General features: G+C 34.7%; 3 protein-coding genes and 1 non-coding gene across 4 annotated transcripts; all 4 read left to right on the top strand.

Moving 5' to 3' along the window:
• The first annotated feature begins 7,584 nt into the window (after positions 1–7,584).
• Positions 7,585–10,331, top strand: LOC125590075 (ACT domain-containing protein ACR7-like). Its single transcript, XM_048763033.1, has 6 exons — positions 7,585–7,880; positions 8,363–8,408; positions 8,502–8,616; positions 8,706–8,773; positions 8,861–9,532; positions 9,597–10,331. The coding sequence occupies exons 1-6, from the start codon at positions 7,819–7,821 to the stop codon at positions 9,984–9,986; spliced, it is 1,353 nt and encodes a 450-aa protein (XP_048618990.1). The 5' UTR covers positions 7,585–7,818; the 3' UTR covers positions 9,987–10,331.
• A 4,616-nt stretch (positions 10,332–14,947) lies between these two features.
• Positions 14,948–16,910, top strand: LOC125590074 (AT-hook motif nuclear-localized protein 2-like). The gene is made up of 4 exons (XM_048763032.1): positions 14,948–15,673; positions 15,948–16,015; positions 16,096–16,227; positions 16,298–16,910. Exons 1-4 carry the CDS (start codon positions 15,271–15,273, stop codon positions 16,682–16,684), a joined length of 990 nt encoding a protein of 329 aa, XP_048618989.1. The 5' UTR covers positions 14,948–15,270; the 3' UTR covers positions 16,685–16,910.
• Positions 16,911–17,324: 414 nt separating this feature from the next.
• On the top strand, positions 17,325–19,674 carry LOC106442631. Its single transcript, XM_048764335.1, has 5 exons — positions 17,325–17,610; positions 17,696–17,951; positions 17,990–18,137; positions 18,234–18,266; positions 18,438–19,674. Exons 1-5 carry the CDS (start codon positions 17,325–17,327, stop codon positions 18,492–18,494), a joined length of 780 nt encoding a protein of 259 aa, XP_048620292.1. The 3' UTR covers positions 18,495–19,674.
• On the top strand, positions 18,833–18,905 carry TRNAK-CUU. Its single transcript has one exon. It is a non-coding gene; the product is annotated as a tRNA-Lys (tRNA).
• Positions 19,675–25,194: the final 5,520 nt, after the last annotated feature.

Genomic DNA, 25,194 nt, shown 5'->3' with positions numbered 1-25,194 from the left:
ATCCCAAAGAGCAAGAGGAGCCCCAGGAATCAAGAACAACGAACCATATCGGTTTGAACTAGTTGACTTTTTCATCAGCTTGGGCTTTCTGCCATTTTAAGGCCCAGTTAGTATTTTATTTTATCTTATTTTCTTCCCCAAAAAGCTTTCAATCAATTTCTGAAAATAACGAAAAAATGAATTCGTGATTTTGAAATAGATAAGATAGTTACGGCTCTGTTTGTTTACGTGTCGCGCGACCTGCAATCTGCGACTAAAATTACGTTCATTTACGTGTCGCACGACCTGCGACTTGCGGCTAAAATTATGTTCGTTTACGTGTCGTGCGACCTGCGGTCTACGACCTGCGATCTACGACCTGCTACCAGTCGCAAGATCAAAATTTTCTTAATTTTTAATCGCTGTTTTTTCGGACGACTTGAATGGAAACCCGTAACTGGTCGTGCGATCAGTCGCGCGACATCAAAACGAACAACAACCTGCGGTTTGCGACATGCGACCAATCGCAGGTCGCTTGTTATGCGACAGTAAAACAAACAACAACCTGTGACTTGCGATCAGTCGCAGGTCGCATATCGCAGGTCGCAGGTCGCGCGATAGGTAAACGAACATCGCCTACATCGTCCGGCATCTAACTTTAAAGCTCTAATCTCCTGATAATAAAAAGATGTTTCAACATATTGTAAACCGCTTCTTTAGATAACTGGAATGTTACATTTGTTTAAGACTGTACCTAATGAAAATTAATATCTTAACCAAGAGTGTATATCACTTCTAGCTTCAAGGGAACAATTTCAAAATGAAAATGTTTTCGTTGGTAAAATAAAAATGACATTTTACCAAACGAAAATAAATACGTTTACCAATACAATAAGGCACAACCATTTCGTTAATGATGTTTTGGTAGACAAAGAACCTAAAAACATTGATTGTGTCTTGTGAGTGCCATGTGAATCGGAAACACATATTTGAGGGAGAGTGTGGGTGCAATCAAATCTCATTGTATAATACTATAATGTATATATGGGTGGGTGTAATACTATAATGTATGTATGGGTGGGTCTAAAGCTTAATGCTCTGTAATTAAGAAAATTAATTTTATATATTTTCTAAATAAAAATATTCTTATCTATATAATTAACCATATTTCAATTAGTATAAAAATAAACTGGAAAATATAAAGTCATAAAAGCATATAAATTTAATAAATTTTGCAATGAATTTTTAAAATAATTATTTTGTAATGAAAATTTTATTCTAAATGGCATTTAATATTTAATATGAAACGAAGAGAGCTTTAGAGCTTGAAAAATTAGTACTGGTATTTACTAGTGGATTTGTTATTGTTTTAAATGTATACGATCACGTTTAGCGTTGTATAGACGGAGTATAGGTGTAGACACACTCTCAGGACACTCGGAGTTAGTATTAATTTTTAAGCTTTCGTCAACGTTATTTTTTAATTATTAATAACATTGAGTACACAAATGCACTAGATAATGCCATTCTTTTGTGAAATGTCAAAAAGTCGGTTTATAATTTAGACTCTCTCTTATGGTATAAACATATTTGTATTTTGGTTGCTGCCTTTATATTTAATTAGTTTGTGGAATCTATCGCAGTAATGTCTGGAGGCCGATTCTCTTAATTCTGCCTTTCAGAGTTGATTGTTTCAAATGACTAATCGATCAGGTGGGGTTGTATAATCCATATGTAGACAGTAGACTTTGTACTTTGTCGGTTATAATTTGTTTTCTATTTGGGAGATGTTAAAATTGCCGATGGAAATGATAAACAAACTTTTAAACAGTGTGTATATATATTTTTATTTTTTTTTATTTTTTTTTAAACACAAACAGTGTATATATTAGTATATAGTTATATACACTGCATAATTAAATGAGGTAGACTACTTGGTTTATGCAAACAAGAGGATTAAGTGGTTTAGGTTTTAACATCCCATGTGATGCATCATGAATTAGCTTGTGATTTTCCTTGAAGGCTTAACACATATATATTACTTCTTGCAATATATTTTCTGCTTTGGTGTGAAATAGTTGTTTAGCCGCTAGGCTTGTAGTAAATCTTCCTTGCGATATTATTCTAGTAATAAAGCTCTTGTAATCTTCTAAAATGTATAGTATAAATATCAATAGAATGACTGAAAAAAATAAGAAAGTGAAAAGAGTTGCATTTATAATTTTAAAATGACAATAATTAAGTGGAAATAGTTTTAGCATAACTAACAATTGGTGGGGAAAATACATTTATTCTTACACCTAAAATAGCCGAGAAATTAAATTCAGTAATGTAAATCACATCATTATACCTGCAGTATGCTGATCATCTGTCAAAACGTATATCAAACATGCCGTTAATTGATAACCTGGAGCTTCCCTTCAAGATTGTACTCATTCTTAAGAGCAAGCATATTTTATTTCTTCATAAAATTAACTAGTTACAAAAAGTGAAATCCATATATATTTTAAACTAAAGGTAGTTGTATTAAAATTAACAACTATAAAAAATTATATATGTATTTCTATCTTTTAAAAAATTAACAAGCTATCATTTTTCGTATACAAATACAACTACTAATCTTGGTATATGATCGTGATCAGGCAGTTAGTTGTCGCTGTAATTATCAAATCTAAAGTTCAAGTTCAAAACTATAAAAATTCATCTTGTCAGAAGAACAGATTTGATGATTTTTTTTTTGGATAAATGTTGCCTACAGCTGTATTATACGATACGACCGTAACAGCGACATATAAATACTAAGTATATGTTTTGTAGTGATACAAGCAATTAGAAGATGTCACGATCTTCTAAATGTGTGAGTCAAATATATAAGAAAAGTGGATTATAAAAAATGGCCGGTTCAAATGTCTGAAATTACAAGCCAAGTTATAGTCCCACGCCACACTCTTCTTTTGAAATGTCTTTTGATAATTACTACTTTTTAATTCATACTTTTCTTAATTCCGGCTTACATTTTAAATAATTTAGTCATCCACTAGTATCAAATGTGAATGGAATTATATAAACAAGAAAATTTGGAATCATATCATTGGTTTATTTGATTAATCCTGTAATTCTGACCATTGAGAAGTGAGAACTGTTGCACGCAGTCATCACGTGTTTTGTCTTTGACCAAATCTTAATCGTCTCTTTTGTTCTATGATTCTTAATATCTAAGAGCATATGCATAAATGAACTCCACTCAAAATTCACACAGTTTTAAAAAAAAAAAATATTAAAATAAACAAAAGGAGTGAATCTGTCTTTTGCAGGGTCATTGCACTGAACCCGGGTTATTACTGTAGCGCGAACCCCACGGCACGTGGCGGTCTGCGATTAGTCTGATTAATTAATTTTTTTTTAAAAAAAAAATCAAACCAAAAAAATAATAATAAAAAAATACTTTGTGAAAACCTCTTCCAATGCAAATGCCCCATAGCCGAGATCTACGGCTCAAGTCTTCCGGTATTTCAAAATATCAAGATATCACATAACTTACTCGACGATGCGGGTTTTTTTTATCTTAAGAAACAAAAAAAATGTCCTCCAAACAAATAGATCCAATAATAGTTTATCCATATTGGTTTGAAAAACTCATCAAATGTTATCATACAAAGTCTTTTTAAGCTGAAGTCCCCAACTATGCCATCGGTCGCCTATATATCACATTTTTCTTGTGAGCTGTGAAAATTATCACACGCTTAGAGCATGAATAGCGGTGTCCCTGGACCGATATCTTAGCCTTTTTGGGATTTAAATTAAATGAAAAAGACCTAATAATGCTTGGGACGAAAGACGAAAGTCCCCGGTTAAGAACTTTTTTGGTCGTGTCCTTAGGAACACGTGGCAACAAACATTCACGTTTCTTTCTCTCTCTCTCGACGGATCAACTTCTCTCCTTCTCTCGCGAAAGGTCGATGACTCCGGCTCTCTCTGTTGTTTCTGGTGAGAAGAAACAAGAACCTGACACCAAGGCTGTTGGATCGTCGGCGGCAGGGGATGATGTATCTTCTCCGGTGGATGATGTTCAGAAGAAGATTCGACATGCTGAGAGGTTTGGAGTTTCGGTGAAGCTAACCGAAGAGGAGAAGCGCAATTCTCGTGCTGAGATGTTAGATTAGGGTTACGAAAGGTGGTGGTGGCGCAGTCGTACGCAAGGATCTTAAGGGAAGGGGAGAATGTTTTGATTAATCATATGACGGGGAAGGAGTATAGGCTTAAGGCGATTGGTGATGTCGGGCCTGTGGTTGATGCTGGTGGTATCATTGCGTATGCGAGGAAAGCTGGGATGAAGATTGCTAATTTTTGGAATGTGATTGATTTCTTATTGTCTACGGAGATCTTCTTCATCTCCAGATCTCGAATCGGTTTGTATATCTCTTCCCATGTTTTGCTCTGTTTTGAGCTTTCTTCAGATTCAATCATATATATAGTTTAGTATTCAAATTTTTCGTGTTAGATGGATGGACTTAGATTGGTTAAACTCGTATCATTACATCATCTTTTTATCTCCCTTGCATAGTGGCTTCAATGAAAATGATTTTTTTTATTTTTTTTGAGATTTGGCAATGGTAGAGAGCTGTGTTAATGTTTTATTTCAGGTTGGTGAAGCAATGGTTCTTGATGGGATTGTATCATCACCATTATGAAGGCCACACGCGCTAAAGAAGCAGTGGGAGGACTTGGGTAGCCAGATTGAGAATTTTGATTGTTCCGAGTTTCCTACGGTAGTAAGCAAATATTATTATATCAGGCTTTCTTGGAAGCTTTGGGTGTCTCCATGTACTTAAATATCTTTCCTTTTTACCTTTGATAAGAGAATTGCTGGAGAGATCAAATCATTCTCAACTGAAGGATGGGTTGCTCCAAAGCTTTCCAAACGGATGGACAAGTTCATGCTCTATCTTCTCACTGCTGGTAAGAAAGCTTTGGCTGATGGTGGTGTAACTTCTGATGAAGTAATGGCTGAGTTTAACAAAGCCAAATGTGGAGTTTTGATTGGCTCTGCAATCGGTGGCATGAAGGTACACTCTGAAGCCAAAGATTGGGGAATTATTTGCTAATCGTTGCATCTCTAACAATCTGGTAGTGATACAGGTCTTCAATGATGCTATTGTAAGCGCTGAAGATCTCTTACAAGAAGATGAATCCTTTCTGCGTACCTTTCGCCACAACAAATATGGGTTCTGCTATGCTTTCTATAAATTTGTCTTAGGATCTTTTTATTACTTGTCATACAAGTTTGTGTCATGAACTCAACAATTAATTTACTAATAGACAATTAAAAGTCTCATCAGTAATCACCATTTTTACAAAAAGTCCTTAACAATGTCCTAATCTAAAAATAACAATAAAAAAACTCTTAAGGACTTAAAATTAAAGACAATGAATAACCATGCTCTTAAAGATTGCATCTCTTATCTCGATTCAAGTCTAATATTACGTATAAAAATAGGTGCGAGTCCATAAAAAGACGAAAAAACACAGCGTTGCTACCTGCTACAACTACAAGCACTCAAGCAGGCACTTATTATGTCTTCCCCATTTAATATGTCTCGAACCTTCTTATATTTCACATGACACTTTCAACCTCTCAAACATTTCTTAAGATATTTTATATTGCCTAGTAAATCACATTTCCGTTACAGTTACTATATTTTCATATAATAGTGACAAGTATTTATTTAATGGTAACAGAACGGGCGATCTACTATCATTTATGGCCAAGAGTCTGACTGTATGGTAATAATAGCGAAAAACTTTTTGGGTGGAAAACATTTACTCTCAGTTCAGCTACAATTTCACCAATCGAGTGAAAACAAGTTTATTTACTTTTCATCCCTCATATACTATTTAACTAGTGGTAAATAAGTTCATTTATTTCTCTCATGTAAGCTGAAGAGGAAAACATATAACGCTGACTTTTAACTTTTTTTGGTTTTCATTATTTTATTTATTTTACCATTTTTCTCATTTACTCCACTAAAGTTACTCCCAGTTACTCCATTTAAATTACTCCAAGTTACTCTTGTGTTTACCAATCATAACCTCAAATTTGAGAAGGTGAATATTTATGAGTATGTTGTGTATCTTCTTTAAAAATGAACAAATAAACCAGCCATGCCGACCAAAGTCGTTTGCATGTCGATAGGTACACGTGGGACCAACTTCTGCTTTGACGCGCCTTCGACTAGTCTTAAAGCCAGAGATTTCTTCTTACCGTGGACACATGACTCTTTTTCCCACCCTTTTCTATATTTTTCAACACGTTTTTATTTTTAATTAAAAAGAACATACCCACAACTTTTCTTTTCTCTTATCTTCTAATTTCCACAATTGATAAGACTAATATTGTTATTATAGAAAGATAACTTAAAAACTGTATAATGCTAAAAGTTCAAACATTTGGTTCTCTCTATATTTTTCTATAATTTCTTGAAAATGTTACTAATATATGTACCGGTAACATAACATTTCTTGAAAATGTTACTAAATATTTGGTTTCTAACAAGTCACAAGTGCAGTTGGAAAACAAGACAAAAATCTTACAGGTTGAATTTAAACCGTCAAATTTTTGTGTGCAAAAAACCTTTCTGTCAATTAATGAAATGAAAATCTAAATAGCCTAAAAACATCTGCTAGTGACCGTGATATTTGGCGGGAAAACAACCGACTTTCCGCACGAACCGGACTCATCAACGGCTGTTTGTTGTTACGTGAATCATGTGTCCTAACGACGTTAATTGTCATTTGCCGTTAACTTTACCGTTGACAAACGCGCGTAAAAACTATAACTCTCCCACATGTCACGGGGACCCCGACAGACCAACTAGCTCAAAGTGTTGCTTTTCTTGGGTTGTACGGCCGAGCCATATTGACAATACATTCTGTTTAAGATATTGATTTTCACTGGTTTATTGTTGATAATAACGGATTAATCTTATGTTCTGTTGATCTTCTCATCAATTTCTAGAATGAAACCATTGCCAATAAGAAAATAGATAAACATAAAGAAGAAGAATAACGATGATCAAAGCTAAAACAATCAAAAATACAGAATGGTAGCTAATAGCTTAACCATATTACGATCAAGAAAATATAGCGAAAGAAGAAAGTTTGTTACTGTATTATTCAACTCAAGTGTAAAGTAAAATACAGAGTTCTGATTATATACATATTTACATAGCATGAAAGATTAACCTGACTACGTCAACATTAAACCATTGATAACCAATCTCTTAACCTAATGTTTTGTGTCAATAAGCCATTGTATTTTTTCTTTTTCTTTTTCTTTTCCTGATGTTCGTGAAAATAAAGGACAGGAACATAAATAGGGAAAGTGGGTAAGAATCCAGATGGGTGGAAAGGAGACAGGAAGGAAAGTCAAATAAGAAGATTAGTAATTTTGAAAATTCTAATGGTTTAGATTTTTTTTCCTATGGGAGCCCCTAGACGAATCCAAAACAGGAACAGGTCAGCGTCTGTTTTGATTTTTCAAGAGCCGGTCGTAACGCCTCGTGGATATTTTATTATTCTTATTACTACCATTTATTTTCTTATCCTATTATTAAAGCCAGACTTAGCTCTGCCCCATAAGAGGAGAGAGGAAGACAGAGTGGTTTTTAGACAGAGAGAAAGAGCGACTCTGTGCAAACACATGAATTGTTTTTAAATGATAGCTTCATCCTAACATCTGAAGAAGAAGAAATATAAAAGGGTGTTCCGAGAGGCTGTGAGATATAGTTTGAAGGATTTATTCTCTGTAACAAGGGCAAGAAGAAGAGCTGAAGAATAAAGATGGAGTTATCCGATTGCTCTAATGAATATGAGAAGCTCGTTGTACGGATGAACATGCCCAGGTTTTTATTTTTTCTGTTACTCTTTCTTTGTTTCTTATTGAACTCAAATCTTTATGTAGAAACATAATCATCTTCTTTGAAGAAAAATCAAGATCTTTTAAACCCAAAAAAAAAACAAGATCATATTCCCAGATATTAACCTCTTTTTCTTCTAATCATTCAAAACTTAAATTCTCTGTTAACGTTTTCATATTTAACCAATCCAACAATTTCACAAAATTGTTATTTTTTGATTATCATATGATGAGTTTTCTGAAACGAGTATAAGGTTCTTCATTCTCGATGAATTGGTGAAGAAAGAAAAATATCCAATTTGCGTGGAAGTCTATCTTTGTCATCTCCTGGCTTTACCCTAATATATTAGTGTATAATATATATTAAGAAGTCAAATTATTGGTAATTTTTAATTTGTAATGTTTTGGTTGTTTGATTCATACAAAAGATTGAGGTTAAAGGGTCACTGTCTTTTTGGTCACTTGCAGGGTCGTGATTGACAATGGAGTTTGCCCTACTTCAACTGTCGTCAAGGTTTTTACCCTCACGCTACCTTCCTCTGTTTCTTCCTTTTCATTTCAAAATGATTTATAATAATTAATTCATTTATTTGATTTTTCTTGTTAGATTGATAGCGCAAGAAGTCCAGGGATATTGCTTGAATCTGTACAGCTTCTCACCGATATGAATCTCTGGATTAAGAAAGCTTACATTTCCTCTGACGGAAAATGGAACATGGATGGTAATTATCCCTAATCTTACGCTAATTATACTAATTTAGGAAGTAACAATAATTAGCTAATTCGATTTTCTTCTTTTTCGCTTCTTCAGTTTTTCATGTCAGCGATCTTAATGGAAACAAATTAACTGACGAGAACCTAATCCGTTACATTGAAAAGGTAAATCTAAGTTACCATTTAACCACACCATTCATTTGTGAATGTTACAAGTTAATAGGGTAACACTCTTTTTAAAAATATTTACAGTCGATCGAGACGTCTCATTACTGTAAAAGCGAAGGGTACACCGGTTTAACCGCTCTAGAGTTAACCGGAACAGACAGAGTTGGTTTACTCTCAGAGGTTTTTGCTGTTCTAGCCGATCTTCATTGTGATGTTGTTGAGGCTAAGGCATGGACGCATAACGGTAGGATTGCCTCGATGATCTACGTTAGAGACGGTAGCTCCGGGACTCCCATCGACGGAGATTCCGACCGTGTCCAACGGGTAGAAGGGCAGTTACATAATTTACTAAAAGCAGACGATGGTTACCAAAATGATACGAGGACATGCGTTTCGTATGGTGGCAATACTCATATGGAGAGGAGGTTGCATCAGAGGATGTTCATGGACCGTGACTACGAGAAGAAGTTTGATTCCGAGACATCTCCGGTCGTTTCCGTACAAAATCTTGAGAAACGTGGTTACTCGGTCGTGAACTTGCAGTGCAAGGATCGGTTGAAGCTTTTGTTTGACGTTGTTTGCACGTTAACGGACATGGCTTACATTGTGTTCCACGCCGCGATTCGAACGGTTGGAGAAACGGCATTTTTGGAATTTTATGTGAGGCATAGTGATGGAAACCCGGTTAATTCAGAACCGGAGAGACAACGTTTGATCCAATGTCTACAAGCTGCGATTGAAAGAAGAACGGTTAAGGTATGAAACAATGCACAATTTCAATGATCAGTTTAGTATCTGATTTATTTTTACCTTTATGCAGGGTGTGAGATTGGAGCTATGCACTACAGATAGACTTGGATTGTTGGCAGAAGTAACACGAGTATTGAGGGAGAACGGATTAAACATTGCTAGAGCCAAGATATCGACTAAAGAAGGTATAGCAAGGAATGTGTTCTATGTGACAGATGCAAATGGTAAACTTATAGATCCGGAGATAATCAAATCAATTAGAGAGAAGATTGGAATCGATGATATAAGTGTTAAAGAATCATTCCCGCTTAGTTGCCGAGAAACAGTTGAGAAGGAAGAACAAAAACAAGAGCAGCAACATCACCAAGCACGCATTGGAGGAGGGGCAGTACTATTATCACTTGGGAGTCTAGTTATGAGAAATCTATACCAATTGGGTTTGGTCAAATCATATTTTTAGGACACTAAACCGGTTGACTAAACGAGTCATATATACCTATTCATTCGAGTTTGTTAACAACCCACGCGGTTGAATTGGTGTATTTGGATCAGATTGTCAACCGGTAATGGATTTGGTTTGTGGTTTGGTATTGTTATTGTACATAAAGGGGGTGAGAAGTTAGCTAAAGTATTGGTGGTCGGTCTTCTTGTTGGACCAATTGGTAGTAGAAGAATGTTAGGTAGATCTTGGTACATTTATTTTTTATCTGTACATATTAATTATATAACCTATGGTTGTTAAGAACATTAGCTTGTCAATAGTAAGTCAATGTGTTATGTAAATAAGAAGTTAGTTTATGGGGTTTGTTTTACGCAAGGAGACAAGCTGGTCCTACATGTGATTACTCTTATTAGTTTGTTTTGTTTTATGAATCTCGTTCTCATGTGATCTCTTAGCATGGTTATAAAAAGACAACCATATTTCTTCAAGATGAAGATAAGCTTTACAAACCAATAAAGAATTATTTGTATAAGAATAATTGTGCAAGACTTATTGGCCATGGACGTGCGTCTCCATGATGCAACACCCACGTATGTTAATGACAACTACGGTGATGCATAATCCTTGCTCTGAGTCCTTTCCGTGTTATAAGAAAAGAATGTCTTTTTTACACATTAAATTATTCCATACAGATCAAATAAATTTTGATGTTTATGACATTGATTACATTAAAAATGTTAGTATTATCGTTGGTAAAAAATGTTTGAATTAATGATAACTCCCTCCGATCCAAAAATAAGATGTTTTAGATTTTTAATTGTTCCACAACGACAGATTTTCTATATGTTTAAGATATTTTTTTATATTTTTAAGAAACATTAAATGAAAATATTTGAATTGATTAAATTTTATTGGTGAAAAATTATTGGAAAGTGTATAATAAAGTTAAAAAAAAATTATAAATATTTATTGAATTCTTAATAAGCGTGAACGCTTTAGAAAATCTTAATTTCGGGTAACAGAAGAGAGTATTACCTTTCGAAAAGCATGCAGTATAACTAGAAAAACGTCGAAACAAACATTTAATATGTGCACAGTTCCTTATAATTCATCCAATGAGAAAACAATCCGAAAAGAAATTTAAAGAATCTATCAAGGATCTAACTTTACTGTGTCTTTAAATGCAAAGTTGCAAACAGCTAAGCAATATATACGAAAAAAGCGAACCACGTGACTTCTGAACCCGAAACCCCTACTAACCGGTTCTTTCTGAGATGCTTCCTAATTCCGCCGGTTAAAGTCGGGTTCGCTTTTGACAAAAAAAAAAGAAAACAATTCGGGTTCGCATTTTAACTCCACACACTCTGTTATTCTGTTTTTTTTTTCTTCTTTAAAAGAAATAACTGGACATAAAATTAGATACATTAAAAAAGCGAAAACAATAACTCATGAAACTAATATAAGGGTTGAAATGGATTTTAATGATGTGTATCATGTGTTAATGACTAATTTACCTGTTTTTATAAATAAAATAAATAAATTCACTGGTTTGTATTAGTTTCGTTATCCGTATTACTATAGAGGTTCGAACTATTGTATGATAAAAATATTTATACGTTTTGTTCTTGATAAATAATGATATTTATTACATAAATAACATACTTTTACAATTTGATAAACAGTAGTAACTACATAGGGCTTCTGTGGCCCAAACAAATTACATTGAGCCGATTATTACATTAGTTCATAGTTTGTTAACTTTTTTATATGTATATGTATGTGCGTTATCTATACAAATGTTTTGTTGACATATAGTTGATATTTAGCAACAAAACTGGATTATATTCGAATTCTGAGAAACAAATAAAAATTTTATTATGAGAAACAAATAAAATTTAGATTAAAATATTTACTGTAAAATAGTTGATTTCAAAATAGAAAGTATATCCTGTCAACAAAAATTATGAAATGGTTTTTAGATTTTAAATCTCTAACACAGGATATGAAAAATAATTTTAATAAACTTTTAATCGCACGCCGATGATTTTATATAGTTAGTATACTTGACCACTTGTATTCACATGGTATTACTATTACATACTGCCATTTGCCGATACGTCAGGGGTTAGGACGTAAAGGATAACCTATTTTAGAATAACATGTACTATTAAAATATCTTAGTATTAATCTTATTTCGTGTCACAGTGTCTTAATAATGATGGCTTCGAGACTTCAACAATCAGATCAGAACACATAGTCGAAACTTGAAACCAAACATTCACCTCTAAACTAAATAAATAGCACTAAAACTAAATAATAGTACTACTACTAGATATAAGTATAGCACAAATCAGTTCTTTTTTCTGACAAACGGTTTTCTATTGTAATAAATTATACATACATCAATACAAACCTATGACTTTCGCAAATTATACACTTTGGAAAAGAATATATTAAAATATAAAGATTTAATATTAACCTTTAATTAGGGTTCCTTCTTGTTGCCTTAGAATTTTGTACTTTAATTGTCATTGGTTCGCATTCTACTAATTTTGATTTGCTGTTAAAGATCAAAAGAGGAAGACTGTGGATTTCTGAACAAACACAAAATTGCCGAAAAAGGCACATCGGAATATTTATAAAAAATAAATGTATTCCAACAGGAAGAAATAAATAAATAATACTACTAATACGTGGTTCTTATCTAATCTTTATTTTCTTAATTATCTTATTGCTTTTGACAAATTAGATGTGTTAATATAGCTATAAGGGTCAATGCTTTTGTGGTCCCGATTTACATTATATTCGGTTTTGAATATAAATTATAAATACTTATGATTCATGATTACTTCCATTTTCTAAATTATTTAAACAATAAAGTAGACCAAACCGGAAAAAAATATTTCCCTTGTATATTTTATCATATACTAATGTGTGTTTATATTAGCACATGAAGTGGCAAACTATAATTGTCGGCAAAGAAAATGATAAAATATGTGTGTATATCTATATATTAGAACAAATTGCTTATAATTGAAGATATCATTAATTAGTTTGGTAGATATCAATGTGAGCTAAACATGTGAAAAGATTACAACGAAAGACAAATAAAGTAAACTAATACTGTTGACAAAGAAAAATCTATATTCAGTTACAGTAAACATACTCCTCTTTTAATTTTTATCATAAAATTAGTGCTCAAGGTGACATAAGTTAGTTTGGTAGAAGCAAATTGAGCTAAACCTTAAAACAATTAAAAAGAAAAGGGACATGTAATAAAACCCTCCATTGCACACAAGCATAAGAAAACATATAAAATTTTCTAATAACCGAATCCGATCCGAAACCCGATTTTCTGGGTAATTACCGGTTCGGATCTTCGGATCCGCGAAATATGCCCAGGTCTATTTTTAGCGGTCCCAAACAAAGCCTTTGTTTTTGATTAGCACCGTAGTCCGGGTCAAGCTCGTTGGAGATGAGCAGGTCCTTTCGCTACCTGCCATGATAAGGAACTCGTGCAGAAGCCCGAGACTAGATACAAAGGGGTCCATGTAGTGTTCGATTGTTCCCAAAACGAATTGTACTCAACATCTTTAACAAATACGTAAACTTCAGTCCTACGCCGTTACACGCGGGTCAATATGAACAACGGTAACAAAACTAATTATTTACTCGAACCCGAGATTAGTCGGTTTATATGCATAACAAGTAAACGCAGTGCAGTGATCGGAAATATCCAGCATGTTTAATCACCTTTTTATACATATAAACTTATTTTCTTATTTCAAAGTATATATTTAATTGCCGCTTAATCCTATAAGTTGCCGTGAATTTTTTTCCATACTATATCCGTTAAAGAGTTTAACTAAAAATATAAAGAGAGAGATGCACGGCAGCATTTCTTTTGTGCAAATTCCAATGTTTACACCTAAAACGATATTATACTATTCTTAGATGATGTTAAACTTCAAATTAGCTAAATCACAGTATGAGCTTGAATGAACAGAGTTATAACTAATAACCAAGAAGTTCTTCTTACAAAAAGATACGAACTTCTTCTACCAAAAACAACATGCATTGCGTGAAACCTCTTTTCTTTTCATTTTTTTGTAAGTTTTGTTCGAGAATATGCCAAACTCAATACAAGATTATGTAATCATAGCCTCATAGGCCATAGACACTGAAAACTTTGAGAAGATTGAGGACAAAACACTGGGATCATCTAAAAAGAACAACGACATTTAATGTAGAATTTGCTAGTCTTTGAGGGTTACTAAAACAAAGTACATGTGTAATTGGAAATTTTAGCATGAGGATGTTCTAAGAAATTAAATTTGAACTTAGCATAAAATGACTTCAAAAATTAAAAGACAGTATTCATGTAATTTGTGTCCTACATTATTTACGTTTTTTTTCTAGATTTAAAATCTAGACATTACAAGCAATAGTGATAAAATAAAATACGGCTAATGAAATAAACAACTCTTGATGACAAAAAGAAAAGAAAAGAAATAAACAACTCTTATCTGCAGGCCACCTCTGTCTTTTATAATATATATATAATTCAAAACAAGAGAAATTCAAATTAGTATCACCCACTTTCAGTTTTTTCTACTTAATATTTATTATTTATTCTCTCTTTTAATTTATTAATTTTTCCCATCGGATTCCAGCTAAAAACACGAATTTCTATATATGCCAAAAAATATCATTTTCTCCGAAGTTAAAATATAAATTTATTGTGAGGTGTAGTATAATTTATAACGCTCCATTAAATACATTTCCTTTTACCAAACATACATTTTCTTTTCGAGATTACTTAATTTATTCAATATTAAATTATAAACGGACAGACAAGGAAAAAGTTAGGAAGGAAATGAACTGAAAGCCTGAACCGAAATATTAAAATATAAAGCAAACGTTTTTTTAATCATGATATTTCCATATTCAAAATCAAAATATATTCATTTTCTTTTTCCATCTAAACCATACAGCATAAATAAACCTAATTTTCCTCACTTTCCTCTCAAACATTTCCTAATTTCATCCTAATAATTACCAGTCTTTAAATTCTTAGAAACAATATTTCCTAGAAGAAATTTTTTTTTTTTCTCATGTATTTCTGAATGATTTTCTTCCTCTTTGATTTTTAATCTGATTTTTTTTTACAAAGTTATTGTTCGTATTTTGGTATTGCTTCTTTAGTTTGTTGAATGCTTTATAAGCTTTAGATTTGGAAAATTAAATCTTCTGTCCCAAAATCTATATTAAGTTTGTCAAAATAAGTAATAATCTTCTAGATATGGAGTCTACCGGAGAAGTTGTTAGGACATCCGACGTGAGCGACGGTGGCGTTATGGTAGTGAGATCCAACGCGCCGTCGGACTTCCACGTGGCTCCGAGGTCAGAAACTTCAAATCCACCTCCAACCACCGTCGCTCCTCCTCAAAATTCCTTTGCTCCGACTGCGCCGCCGCCAACAACTGAAGGTTTCTCCAGCGGACCCATGAAGAAGAAGCGTGGACGTCCTAGGAAGTACGGACACGACGGAGCACCGGTGGCGCTATCACCGAATCCGATATCTTCAGCCGCACCAACGACCTCTCACGTCATCGATTTCTCTGCATCTGAGAAACGCGGCAAAGTGAAACCAGCAACAACTCCGAGCTCCTTCATCAGGACAAAGTACCAAGTCGAGAATTTAGGTAATAATTTTTATGGTTAAAAATATACTTTTGTCTAGATCGTGTTACTGAATCTGAGTTCTCATGGCTTCAAAGTTAGATATAGATTTTTTTCGGATCTTTCTGGGTCTTGAGCTAAAACATGCAAAGAAAAGAAAAGAAAAGAAAAGGTCCACTATTTCAAGTGGGACCTCTTTAACTTAGAACTCGACTTTTGTTTTGTCCGTACGTATATGGCCATCTACGTATACATATACAGTATATTTACATGTATTTTTGTTGTGGTTTTTTGAAGGCGAATGGGCTCCTTCCTCGGCCGGCGCTAATTTCACGCCGCATATAATTACGGTGAACGCAGGCGAGGTCAGGACAATTTATATATTAATATATTTAATTCATTATATAAAATGGAATGGTAGTTGATGATTTGGTGGTGGTTATAGGACGTAACGAAGAAGATAATATCGTTTTCTCAACAAGGGTCTCTCGCTATTTGCGTTCTCTGCGCAAACGGTGTCGTTTCAAGCGTTACTCTTCGTCAGCCCGATTCATCTGGTGGTACATTGACATACGAGGTACGAATGATTTCTTGAAGATAATCAGATTACGTATCCCTACAGTTGTTTATGTGTGTTTTTCCTAAAGGGTCGCTTTGAGATATTATCACTGTCGGGATCATTCATGCCAAGTGACTCGGACGGGACACGGAGCAGAACCGGTGGAATGACCGTGTCGTTAGCTAGTCCTGATGGACGTGTAGTAGGCGGTGGAGTCGCTGGCTTGCTGGTCGCAGCCACTCCTATTCAAGTGGTTGTTGGAAGTTTCTTAGCTGGAACGAATCAGCAAGATCAGAATCCGAGGAAGCAGAACCACAACTTCATGTCGTCTCCAATGCCAACCACTTCGAATGCAGCTGATCATGGAACCATCCGTCCTACGTCGTCTTCTCACCAGATCGGTACATGGACACCGCCTTTAGCTTCTGATCCAAGACACAAACCCTCTAATGACATTAACATCACTTTAACTTGATTTCTTCCTCAAAAGAAGTGGTGGATCCTCTTTATTTCGGTTTAGACTTCTCTCTTTCAAGGTTTAGGTTTTATGTTGGTGTGTACTAAATTAGGTTTGTTTTTCAACTTTTTTTTTATTTGGTTTCTTGCATTCTTGGATGTACCAGTAGAAGTTTAATCTTGTTCCCCAGTCACTTGACCAGCTACACGTTCTTGTTTACATAAACCGTAGACAATCTCTTTCACACTGATGTCCATTGATATCCTAAACTCAAATCAATGATTTGAACCTGGTAAAGTCTGAAAAAGAAAATGTGTGGCTGTATAAACATATATCATGATAGATTACTTGGTGAGATTTCCAGAGTGTTTAGAATTTGGAACTCATGCAATGTACTTTACAGAGAAATATACTGTATCTTTTTTTCTTTTTGAAACACACAGAAATATACTGTGTTACATCAATTATCAAACTTTTGTCATATACTCCAAATGTATGATCCTAAAACATACATATTGAATTTTTTTTTTTCCTTTCCAAAATTATCATCACAAGTATAAACTAAATTTATTTTTTACTAAAAACAGTAAGATACAATTAGTTATATATTTTTGATAAAACTAAAGTTTATATTAATACCTGAAAATATCTTATATTAATGGATTTTAGTTTGATCCGGTTCCACAAGTACAAGTCAAGTGACATCACACTTGGTCTTAAAAAGATCACGCCACGTCATCAGTCCAAATATTCGCCAGACCAGTTATATAACAGACAAAATCCAGCTAACAACGACGACACACTCTTCTTCTCTCTCAATCTGACGCCGTCGCTGTCACCGAGAAACGAGTGTCGTCATCTAACAATGATCCCTTATGCAACCATCGAAGAGGCAGAAACCTCACGAGACTCGAGACAGTTTGGTTCGAATACTCCGCCACAAGGTCAGATTACTACCTCCACAACATTCTCTTCCTCTTCCTCATCTTCTCCCTCTCGTGTTCATCGAACTTTCGCGATCCGTTTCAGGCTGGTTCGATCGGTACAACATTCAGCCTAAGGTCAAGAACTCATTCTCCGATCATGTTTCGTTGTTACAGAGACGTCATGAAGATGTTCATCCTCGTCGTTGCCCCCTTACAACTCGTTTCTTATCCTTCGATCCAGGTAATAAAGGGTGGGTGTTGTTTTTATTGCATCGAGATTTGTCTGATGAATCTCGAACCTTATGGTTGTGGATAGCTTTACGCCAAATTGAAGCCATTGAATCTCTTCTTGATACAACGTTTGGAGTAATTGTACTATATGATGTTTACGCTGTAGATATGATTTTCCATGGACTCTGACAAATTACATTCCATTCTATGGTGGAGCTGAGTATCATGACTACCATCATTACGTTGGAGGACAAAGCCAGAGTAACTTTGCTTCAGTTTTCACTTACTGCGATTACATCTATGGAACTGACAAAGTGAGTATATTGTGAAAGTGAGTATATTGTAATTTCACTTCTCCTTTCTAGTTAAAGCATTGACAATGTGGTTGTATCATTCTTACTTTCCATCAGGGTTACAGATTACAAAAGAAGCTTCTTCAACAGGTAAAATAAATACTTCCCAAACTGAGACTTGTACAACTAGCTTATGTCTTGTGATAACCATAAATGTGGTCTCTACGTCCTAGTTTAATGACATAATGATGATACGTTTCTTAATGTTTTTATTTGCATATACTCCTCCACTACTTAATGCTACTATCTTATGAGTTGCAGATTAAGGAGGATTCCAAGAAGAGCAACAAGCAGAATGGAGAAGAGAAATTGGATTAGTAAACCTGAAACTCCTCACATTGGTTCTGGTTTCTACAAGGTGATAAAAGCAGAAGCAGCTTATAGGTGATAAGTACAATCTAAGCAAGACTCACAAAATAAAGGGTACTTTAGTTTTTTTTTTTAATTCGCCTTTCTCCTTTTTTTTTTCATTGTTTGACTTTATATTTTGAATCCGTGATCTGAAACTCTAGTGTTATCCATAGATTTTAGCTGTAAAAGAGCATTCTTCATTTGGGTAAAGCAATGTTGATTTAGAACAGTTCAATAGAGTGTAAGATACTAAGATCAGTAAAGTAGTTAAGGGTATTTTAGTGTACACTAAACTACAATTAAAAGCCCGTCTAGCTCAGTTGGTAGAGCGCAAGGCTCTTAACCTTGTGGTCGTGGGTTCGAGCCCCACGGTGGGCGTTTCTTTTACATTACAAGAATCAGCAGGTTACATTACAAGAATCAGCAGGTTATTTTTGTAGCATAAATTAAAATTACCCACTTTTGTAACGGGTAAATAAAGCTACGTACTCTCTGTTTTCTCTTTGATTTTTCGTTCCATTACTTTATATGAGCGGCTTTGATTTTGGGTTACGTAAATAAATTAAAAGCGCTGGATGAATATTATATATAAATTATTTTTATGTATTATATGTTTTTACATATTATATATTATGAAATAATAAATATATATTGAATAATTAAAATTTTAGTAACTAGTACGTATATAGTTAAATAGGTGTAAATCTAGATTGCACGGAAGCTTCATCGGACGTCCGCTTCCCACTTCGGAACCGGAATCGGAATCAGAACCTTGTGGAAGCTTACAGAATCTCGCTTCCAAAAGGCTTCTAAAATATTTTCTTTAAAAACACGTTGGAAGCTTACAATTCCGTTTTGGAATCATGCTTCCACATTTTTTTAAGAACACGATGTCATAAATCAAAACAAAAAAAATTAAAATTCATAGTTTTCATTTATATAAAATCTAAATTTTAATAGTAATGAAATAGAGAGAATTAAAATATATAAATATTTAAACTAATACTATCAAGTATCTTTATGCATAGAGGTTTTTATTAAAGATATATCATAGATTCAAATATATTGTGTCAATTATTTCTGAAGTATTAAAAATAATTAATATAATGATTTTTTTTAAACTTAATTTATGTGTATTTTCACAGTTTTAATATGAAATCATTTCAAAATTATTATAAATGAATAAATATTTAATTATAAGTTTAAATCATATAATTTTAGTCCTAAATTTTATAAATTTTTCTTATATTTTAATATATATATATATATATATATGTATAAATGGATATACGCTTCCAATACATACCCGCTTCCTAATTTTTTAAAAAATCTCGCTTCTGCGTTTCCATACGCTTCCGCTTCCACGTACCCGCTTCCGTTTCCATGTAACATAGGTGTAAATACATAGATAAATTTTATTAATTCATACAAAAACTTTTTCCGTTTTATATGGTATAAAATTAAGTTTAAATGATACTAACATAGATATATAGTACATTTTTAATATTGACATCTGTTAAAAAATATTTTATACTCATATTATTTTTGATCATTTGTATTTTTTTATAACAAAAATTTTAAATCACTGATAATAATAAACAATTTGTGGGATGTTTAATAGTTTTAGTAATTTATAATTCTAAAAAAGTTCAATGCAAAGTTTAAAATCTAAATATTAAGTTGTCAATATTTGTTCAAAATGTTTATCAAAAAAATTCAAAGCAAATTTCGAAATTAAAATACTTATGTATTTTATATGGTATATAATTTCTTTAAAAAAAGTATTAATATACATACATATATATATATAATATGGGCTTTTTGCAAAAGTGACTCAAAACTTGGAGTCAAACAGAAAACTAACCTTTTCTTTTGACTCCTTTTTTTTTTGAGATTTTAACCCCACACCTGCACTTTATCTACGAAAATGCCATTAACATTTTTTTTTTTTTTTTTTCGAAAATGGCTTCTTTACTGTCTCAACCTCATCTTCTTCAAGTATTTACAATACTGCCACTGCAATGAATAGTGGCAACAACCTTGTACGAACTGTTTGGAGCTTTTAATGCCCTTTAATGCACGTAAATCTCTTTACACTCTCTCTGTTTCAATTGTTATGAACTAAAAACAACATTTCTTTCACTTTCTCTCTATATTCATCCAAAAAACTCAAGCTTTTGATTCAAAATATGGGCTATGGTTGCAGAGCCATATTTCTTTCGTTTTGACTTACGGTTGCTTTCGTTTGAGGTTCTGGGTGGTTGGAGAAGACCCTGTGTGCAAACGAAGTCATCTCACCTAGTTTAAGGTACGAATTTGAATTTTTTTTCAAGATCTGTTCGCGTAGAAGACTTACTAGTAAGTCATCTGTATGTAGAAGACTTACTGATGAGTCTTCTGGTCAAACGGACGACTTAAATTAAGTCGTCCAGCTTTGTTTGTTAAAAAAAAACACTTCAGACGACTTATATATACGTCGTCTACGAGAAACGGGCTAGTTTTGCATTTGACCGAATCGTGTCAGATCTTTGACTATTTCTGGACGACTTATAATTCAGTCGTCTCTGGGGAAGTTAAAATTTCAATATTTTATGAAAACTTGACGACTTACGTGTAAGTCGTCCTAGGTTAGTTTTGTAATTGAAAAATAAAACTTCATAATTTAACTTTAACCAGACGACTTAATATAAAGTCGTCCCTCAGAAGACTTAATTTAAAGTCGTCCGGGGAAAGCAAAGTCGTCCAGAATTTTTCCCAATTTTCTGGTCAAACCTTGCTTATCCCGGACGACCTTAAATTAAGTCGTTTAGCTGGACGACTTTCATCTAAGTCGTCTGGAGAAAGTTAAATTTCAAGTTTTATTTTTCAATTACAAAACTAACCTAGGACGACTTACGTGTAAGTCGTCAAGTTTTCATAAAATATTGAAATTTTAACTTTCCCAGAGACGACTGAATTATAAGTCGTCCAGAAATAGTCAAAGATCTGACACGATTCGGTCAAATGCAAAACTAGCCCGTTTCTCGTAGACGACTTATATATAAGTCGTCTGAAGTTTTTTTTTTAACAAACAAAGCTTGACGACTTTAGTCGACTTTTTCAATTGCAAAAGTGACCTCTTTAGACGACTTACCTTTAAGTCTTCTGGACGACTTAATGCTAAGTCGTCTGCGGCAATGTTTATTGAACTTCTTCATTTCCCTTTTCTCTATGTTTACTAATGTGTTTTATTTTGAATATTTGCAGATGATTTTTCAGTTACATGCAGTGTATGGAGAATGGTTGTTGAGAGATTTCCGTTGGGATTTTGTGGTTGATGATCTCAAAGGAGGAAGATTGTTTTTATTGAATGAAGATTCAACACATGCTGAACTTGTTGCAATGGCTCAAGAAGATTATAACCTGGACATGAGAACAGTGAGTGTGGAGATTAGCTACTCATTACCAGCAGAAATGATGATGGCTCCAGGCAGTCTTCCCATTCATGTTACAAGTGATAGACAAGTTCGAAACTTGCTGGAGATACTCAAAACCCATAGAGTATGTCTTTGTGTATCAAGCCGCAGCAAGGTCGAAACGGTTTCAGAGAAAAGGGATATTGATGAAGCTGGTGAATGGGAAAAAGATGTTGGTGATAATGATGAAGCTGGTGAATGGGAAGAAGATGTTGGTGATAATGATGAAGCTGGTGAATGGGAAGAAGATGGGGAGGAGGAAAATGGGGAGGAGGATGCTGATAATTCTATTGTTGGTGAAACGGATCAGAATGGTGGGGATTACAGTCTTTATGGAAAGGTTCCAGATGAGGACGAGGAAGATGATGATAATATTTGTTTTGAAGAAATCCAAAAGACATATGCTAAGACAAATGCTATTGAAGGAGGAAAATCGAATGGTACCAGTATCTATGTCAACCAGAGTTTTGTTAGCAAGGGTGCTCTGCTTTCAGAGCTGCGGTTGGCAGCAGTGAGGGGTAAGTTTTCTTTCAAATTATACAAATCAACGAAAACTCTCGTTGTGGCAACATGTCCGGTTAGCTATTGTGGATGGAAGGTCAGAGCGAGTGTCAAACATGGGACAAACACGTTTTGGGTAACAAAGTATGTGGAAAAACATTTATGCTCAGCGGGAGACCGAATCGCTCAGCGGAGACACTGTACTCCGAAGTATGTAGGTAGTCTTTTCATTGATCGTGTTGGAATCATTGATGGGATAACTCCGCAGCATATCACTGATGCAATGAGGAACATGTTTGGCATGGCGCTTGATTACACCACTTCATACAGAGCACTGTTATATGCACAAAGATTGGTGAGAGGATCAGCAGAAGAAGGGTATTCGCGTCTGGCATCATATCTCGAGCAAATCTCCATTGCAAATCCTGATTCTATCACGGCGATAGAACTTGATTCTATGAAAAGATTTAAGTATCTATTTCTCTCTTTTGGAGCTTCTATCAAAGGTTTTAAGTATCAGAGAAGGGTCATTGTGGTGGATGGAACTCACCTAAGTGGAAAGTATGGAGGAACTATGTTAGTTGCAGCCGCACAAGATGGCAATTTTCAGATATTCCCATTGGCTTTTGGGATCGTGGATGAGGAAGATATACCTTCTTGGGAATGGTTTTTCACAAAATTGGCTAGTTGTATATCTCATGACAAGCCTCTGGTGATAGTCTCCGACCGGCACAAGGCCATTAAAAGTGCGTGTGATAAGGTGTTTCCTTGGGCAACCCGAGGAATATGTTATTATCACCTTCAAGATAACATTGTCAAAAAGTTTAAAGGGAAACATCTCATGTACTTGGTGAAAGGGGCTGCTTATGCTCACACGGTTTACGATTTTGACCGGTACATGGCTGAGATACGGAGTGCAAACCCGGAACTTGCAACGTATTTGGAGAAAGCCGACGTCAGGCTATGGTCAAGGGTTTATTGTAAGGGGAACAGGTTCAACATAAAAACAAGCAACATTGCTGAATCTATTAATTCCGCACTGAAGCGAGCAAGAGGATTTCCGATTACGTTCCTGCTGGAGTTCATAAGGCAGAAGTTAGGAAAATGGTATTGGAAAAGGAGACAAGATGCTTTGAGTCTCACAACTGAACATAGCGGGGGTGTTGAATACTTGCTTGCTGTTCGAGAAGAGATAGCGGGTACGATGACGGTCGAACCAATTGATGGATGGCATTTCTTTGTCAAAGGTGGCAAAATGGACTGTGTGGTTGATTTGGAACATGCAAAGTGTGATTGTGGTGTCTATGGAGTGGAGAAAATACCTTGCTCTCATGCTATAGCTGCTGGAATACATGCTGGTTTGCATATCTCCACACTTGTATGTCCACTGTACTCAAAGAATTATCTGTATGCAGGATACTCAGAGAATATATATCCTATCGTGTCACAACATATTGAGGAACGAGAATGCTTTCCTCCAGAACTAAAGCGTGGTCGGGGGAGACCGAAGAAATCAAGATGGCAATCTTGGTTGGAGCTATCTAGGATGAGAGGACACAAACCCAGGAAGAAACACAGGGCACGGAGATGCTCAAACTGCAAGGAAACTGGCCATACGAAACCACAATGTACACAAAATTTTTAAGTCGTCCCGTCTTGATTACCCGTCCAGACGACTAAATTTTTAGTCGTCCAGTGTATTTTATTTTTAGACGACCTTCTACTAAGTCGTCCAGTGTATTTTATTTTTAGACGACCTTCTACTAAGTCGTCCAGTGTATTTTATTTTTAGACGACCTTCTACTAAGTCGTCCAGTGTATTTTATTTTTAGACGACCTTCTACTATCCCTTCAAGTGTATTTTATTTTTAGACTACCTTCTACTATCCCTTCAAGTCGTCCAAACCTTCTAGACGACTTATTTGTAAGTCGTCCAGTTGGAAAACCTTCCAGACGACTTATAATAAGTCGTCCAAACCTTCTAGACGACTTATTTGTAAGTCGTCCAGTTGGAAAACCTTCCAGACGACTTATTTCTTCCAGACAACTTATATATTTACAAGTTCAAATACAAACACTAATCTTCCAGACAACTTATATATTTACAACTTATATATTTACAAGTTCAACTTATATATTCAAATACAAAGACAAGTTCAAATACAAACACTAATCTAATCATACAAGCCCACGAACCTATCACCATCCACATTTTCTTTTAGATGCTGATCAACAAGCTCCTTCCATATATCCACCGCCATATTATCCCTCATTTTCTTTGCGTTGCACCTAGCAAAGTCTTTAGGGTCAAAGGAGACACCGAGAGCATGACATTCAATGTACTTTACAGTGTACACGCCACAATCACCATTGTTGGCCGTGGGTACACCTTTCAGCGGTCTCTCATATGTGTATGGCTCCAACCCGTATTTGACCCGTATTTCGTCGGTGGCTGCGCACTCAACAAGCAGATAAGGGACCATCTGGAGAAAAGGCTCCATTATCGCATCCCATGCGTCTGGTACACTAGATGAAGGTATGCTGTCCCAGACGACTATGTGCCTCTTAGGGATCGATATCCAAATAGCAACCCAATGCTTGTCGTCCAAGTTCACTGGCGCATAGATATCATCAATGTCCTCCCCCCACTTCTTGTTTGATTGGCAAAATGAAGGTATTGATCCGTCATAAAAATACGACGCCCCACCAGG

This window comes from Brassica napus, chromosome C7, assembly GCF_020379485.1.
Source record: "Brassica napus cultivar Da-Ae chromosome C7, Da-Ae, whole genome shotgun sequence".
Taxonomy (NCBI): Eukaryota; Viridiplantae; Streptophyta; class Magnoliopsida; order Brassicales; family Brassicaceae; genus Brassica; species Brassica napus.
Note: the sequence above shows the minus strand (reverse complement) of the source record. Positions and strands in the feature narration are given on the sequence as shown.

Bases quoted from the DNA above. Each gene is read 5' to 3' on its own strand.
- LOC106442631 (XM_048764335.1), top strand. From the start codon at position 17,325: ATGGATTTTAGTTTGATCCGGTTCCACAAGTACAAGTCAAGTGACATC. The intron at 18,138-18,233 runs GTGAGTATATTG...ACTTTCCATCAG, and splicing joins ACATCTATGGAACTGACAAA to GGTTACAGATTACAAAAGAA. The intron at 18,267-18,437 runs GTAAAATAAATA...TATGAGTTGCAG, and splicing joins AAAAGAAGCTTCTTCAACAG to ATTAAGGAGGATTCCAAGAA.
- LOC125590075 (XM_048763033.1), top strand. From the start codon at position 7,819: ATGGAGTTATCCGATTGCTCTAATGAATATGAGAAGCTCGTTGTACGG. The intron at 8,617-8,705 runs GTAATTATCCCT...TCGCTTCTTCAG, and splicing joins CGGAAAATGGAACATGGATG to TTTTTCATGTCAGCGATCTT. The intron at 9,533-9,596 runs GTATGAAACAAT...ACCTTTATGCAG, and splicing joins TTGAAAGAAGAACGGTTAAG to GGTGTGAGATTGGAGCTATG.
- LOC125590074 (XM_048763032.1), top strand. From the start codon at position 15,271: ATGGAGTCTACCGGAGAAGTTGTTAGGACATCCGACGTGAGCGACGGT. The intron at 15,674-15,947 runs GTAATAATTTTT...GGTTTTTTGAAG, and splicing joins GTACCAAGTCGAGAATTTAG to GCGAATGGGCTCCTTCCTCG. The intron at 16,228-16,297 runs GTACGAATGATT...TTTTTCCTAAAG, and splicing joins GTGGTACATTGACATACGAG to GGTCGCTTTGAGATATTATC.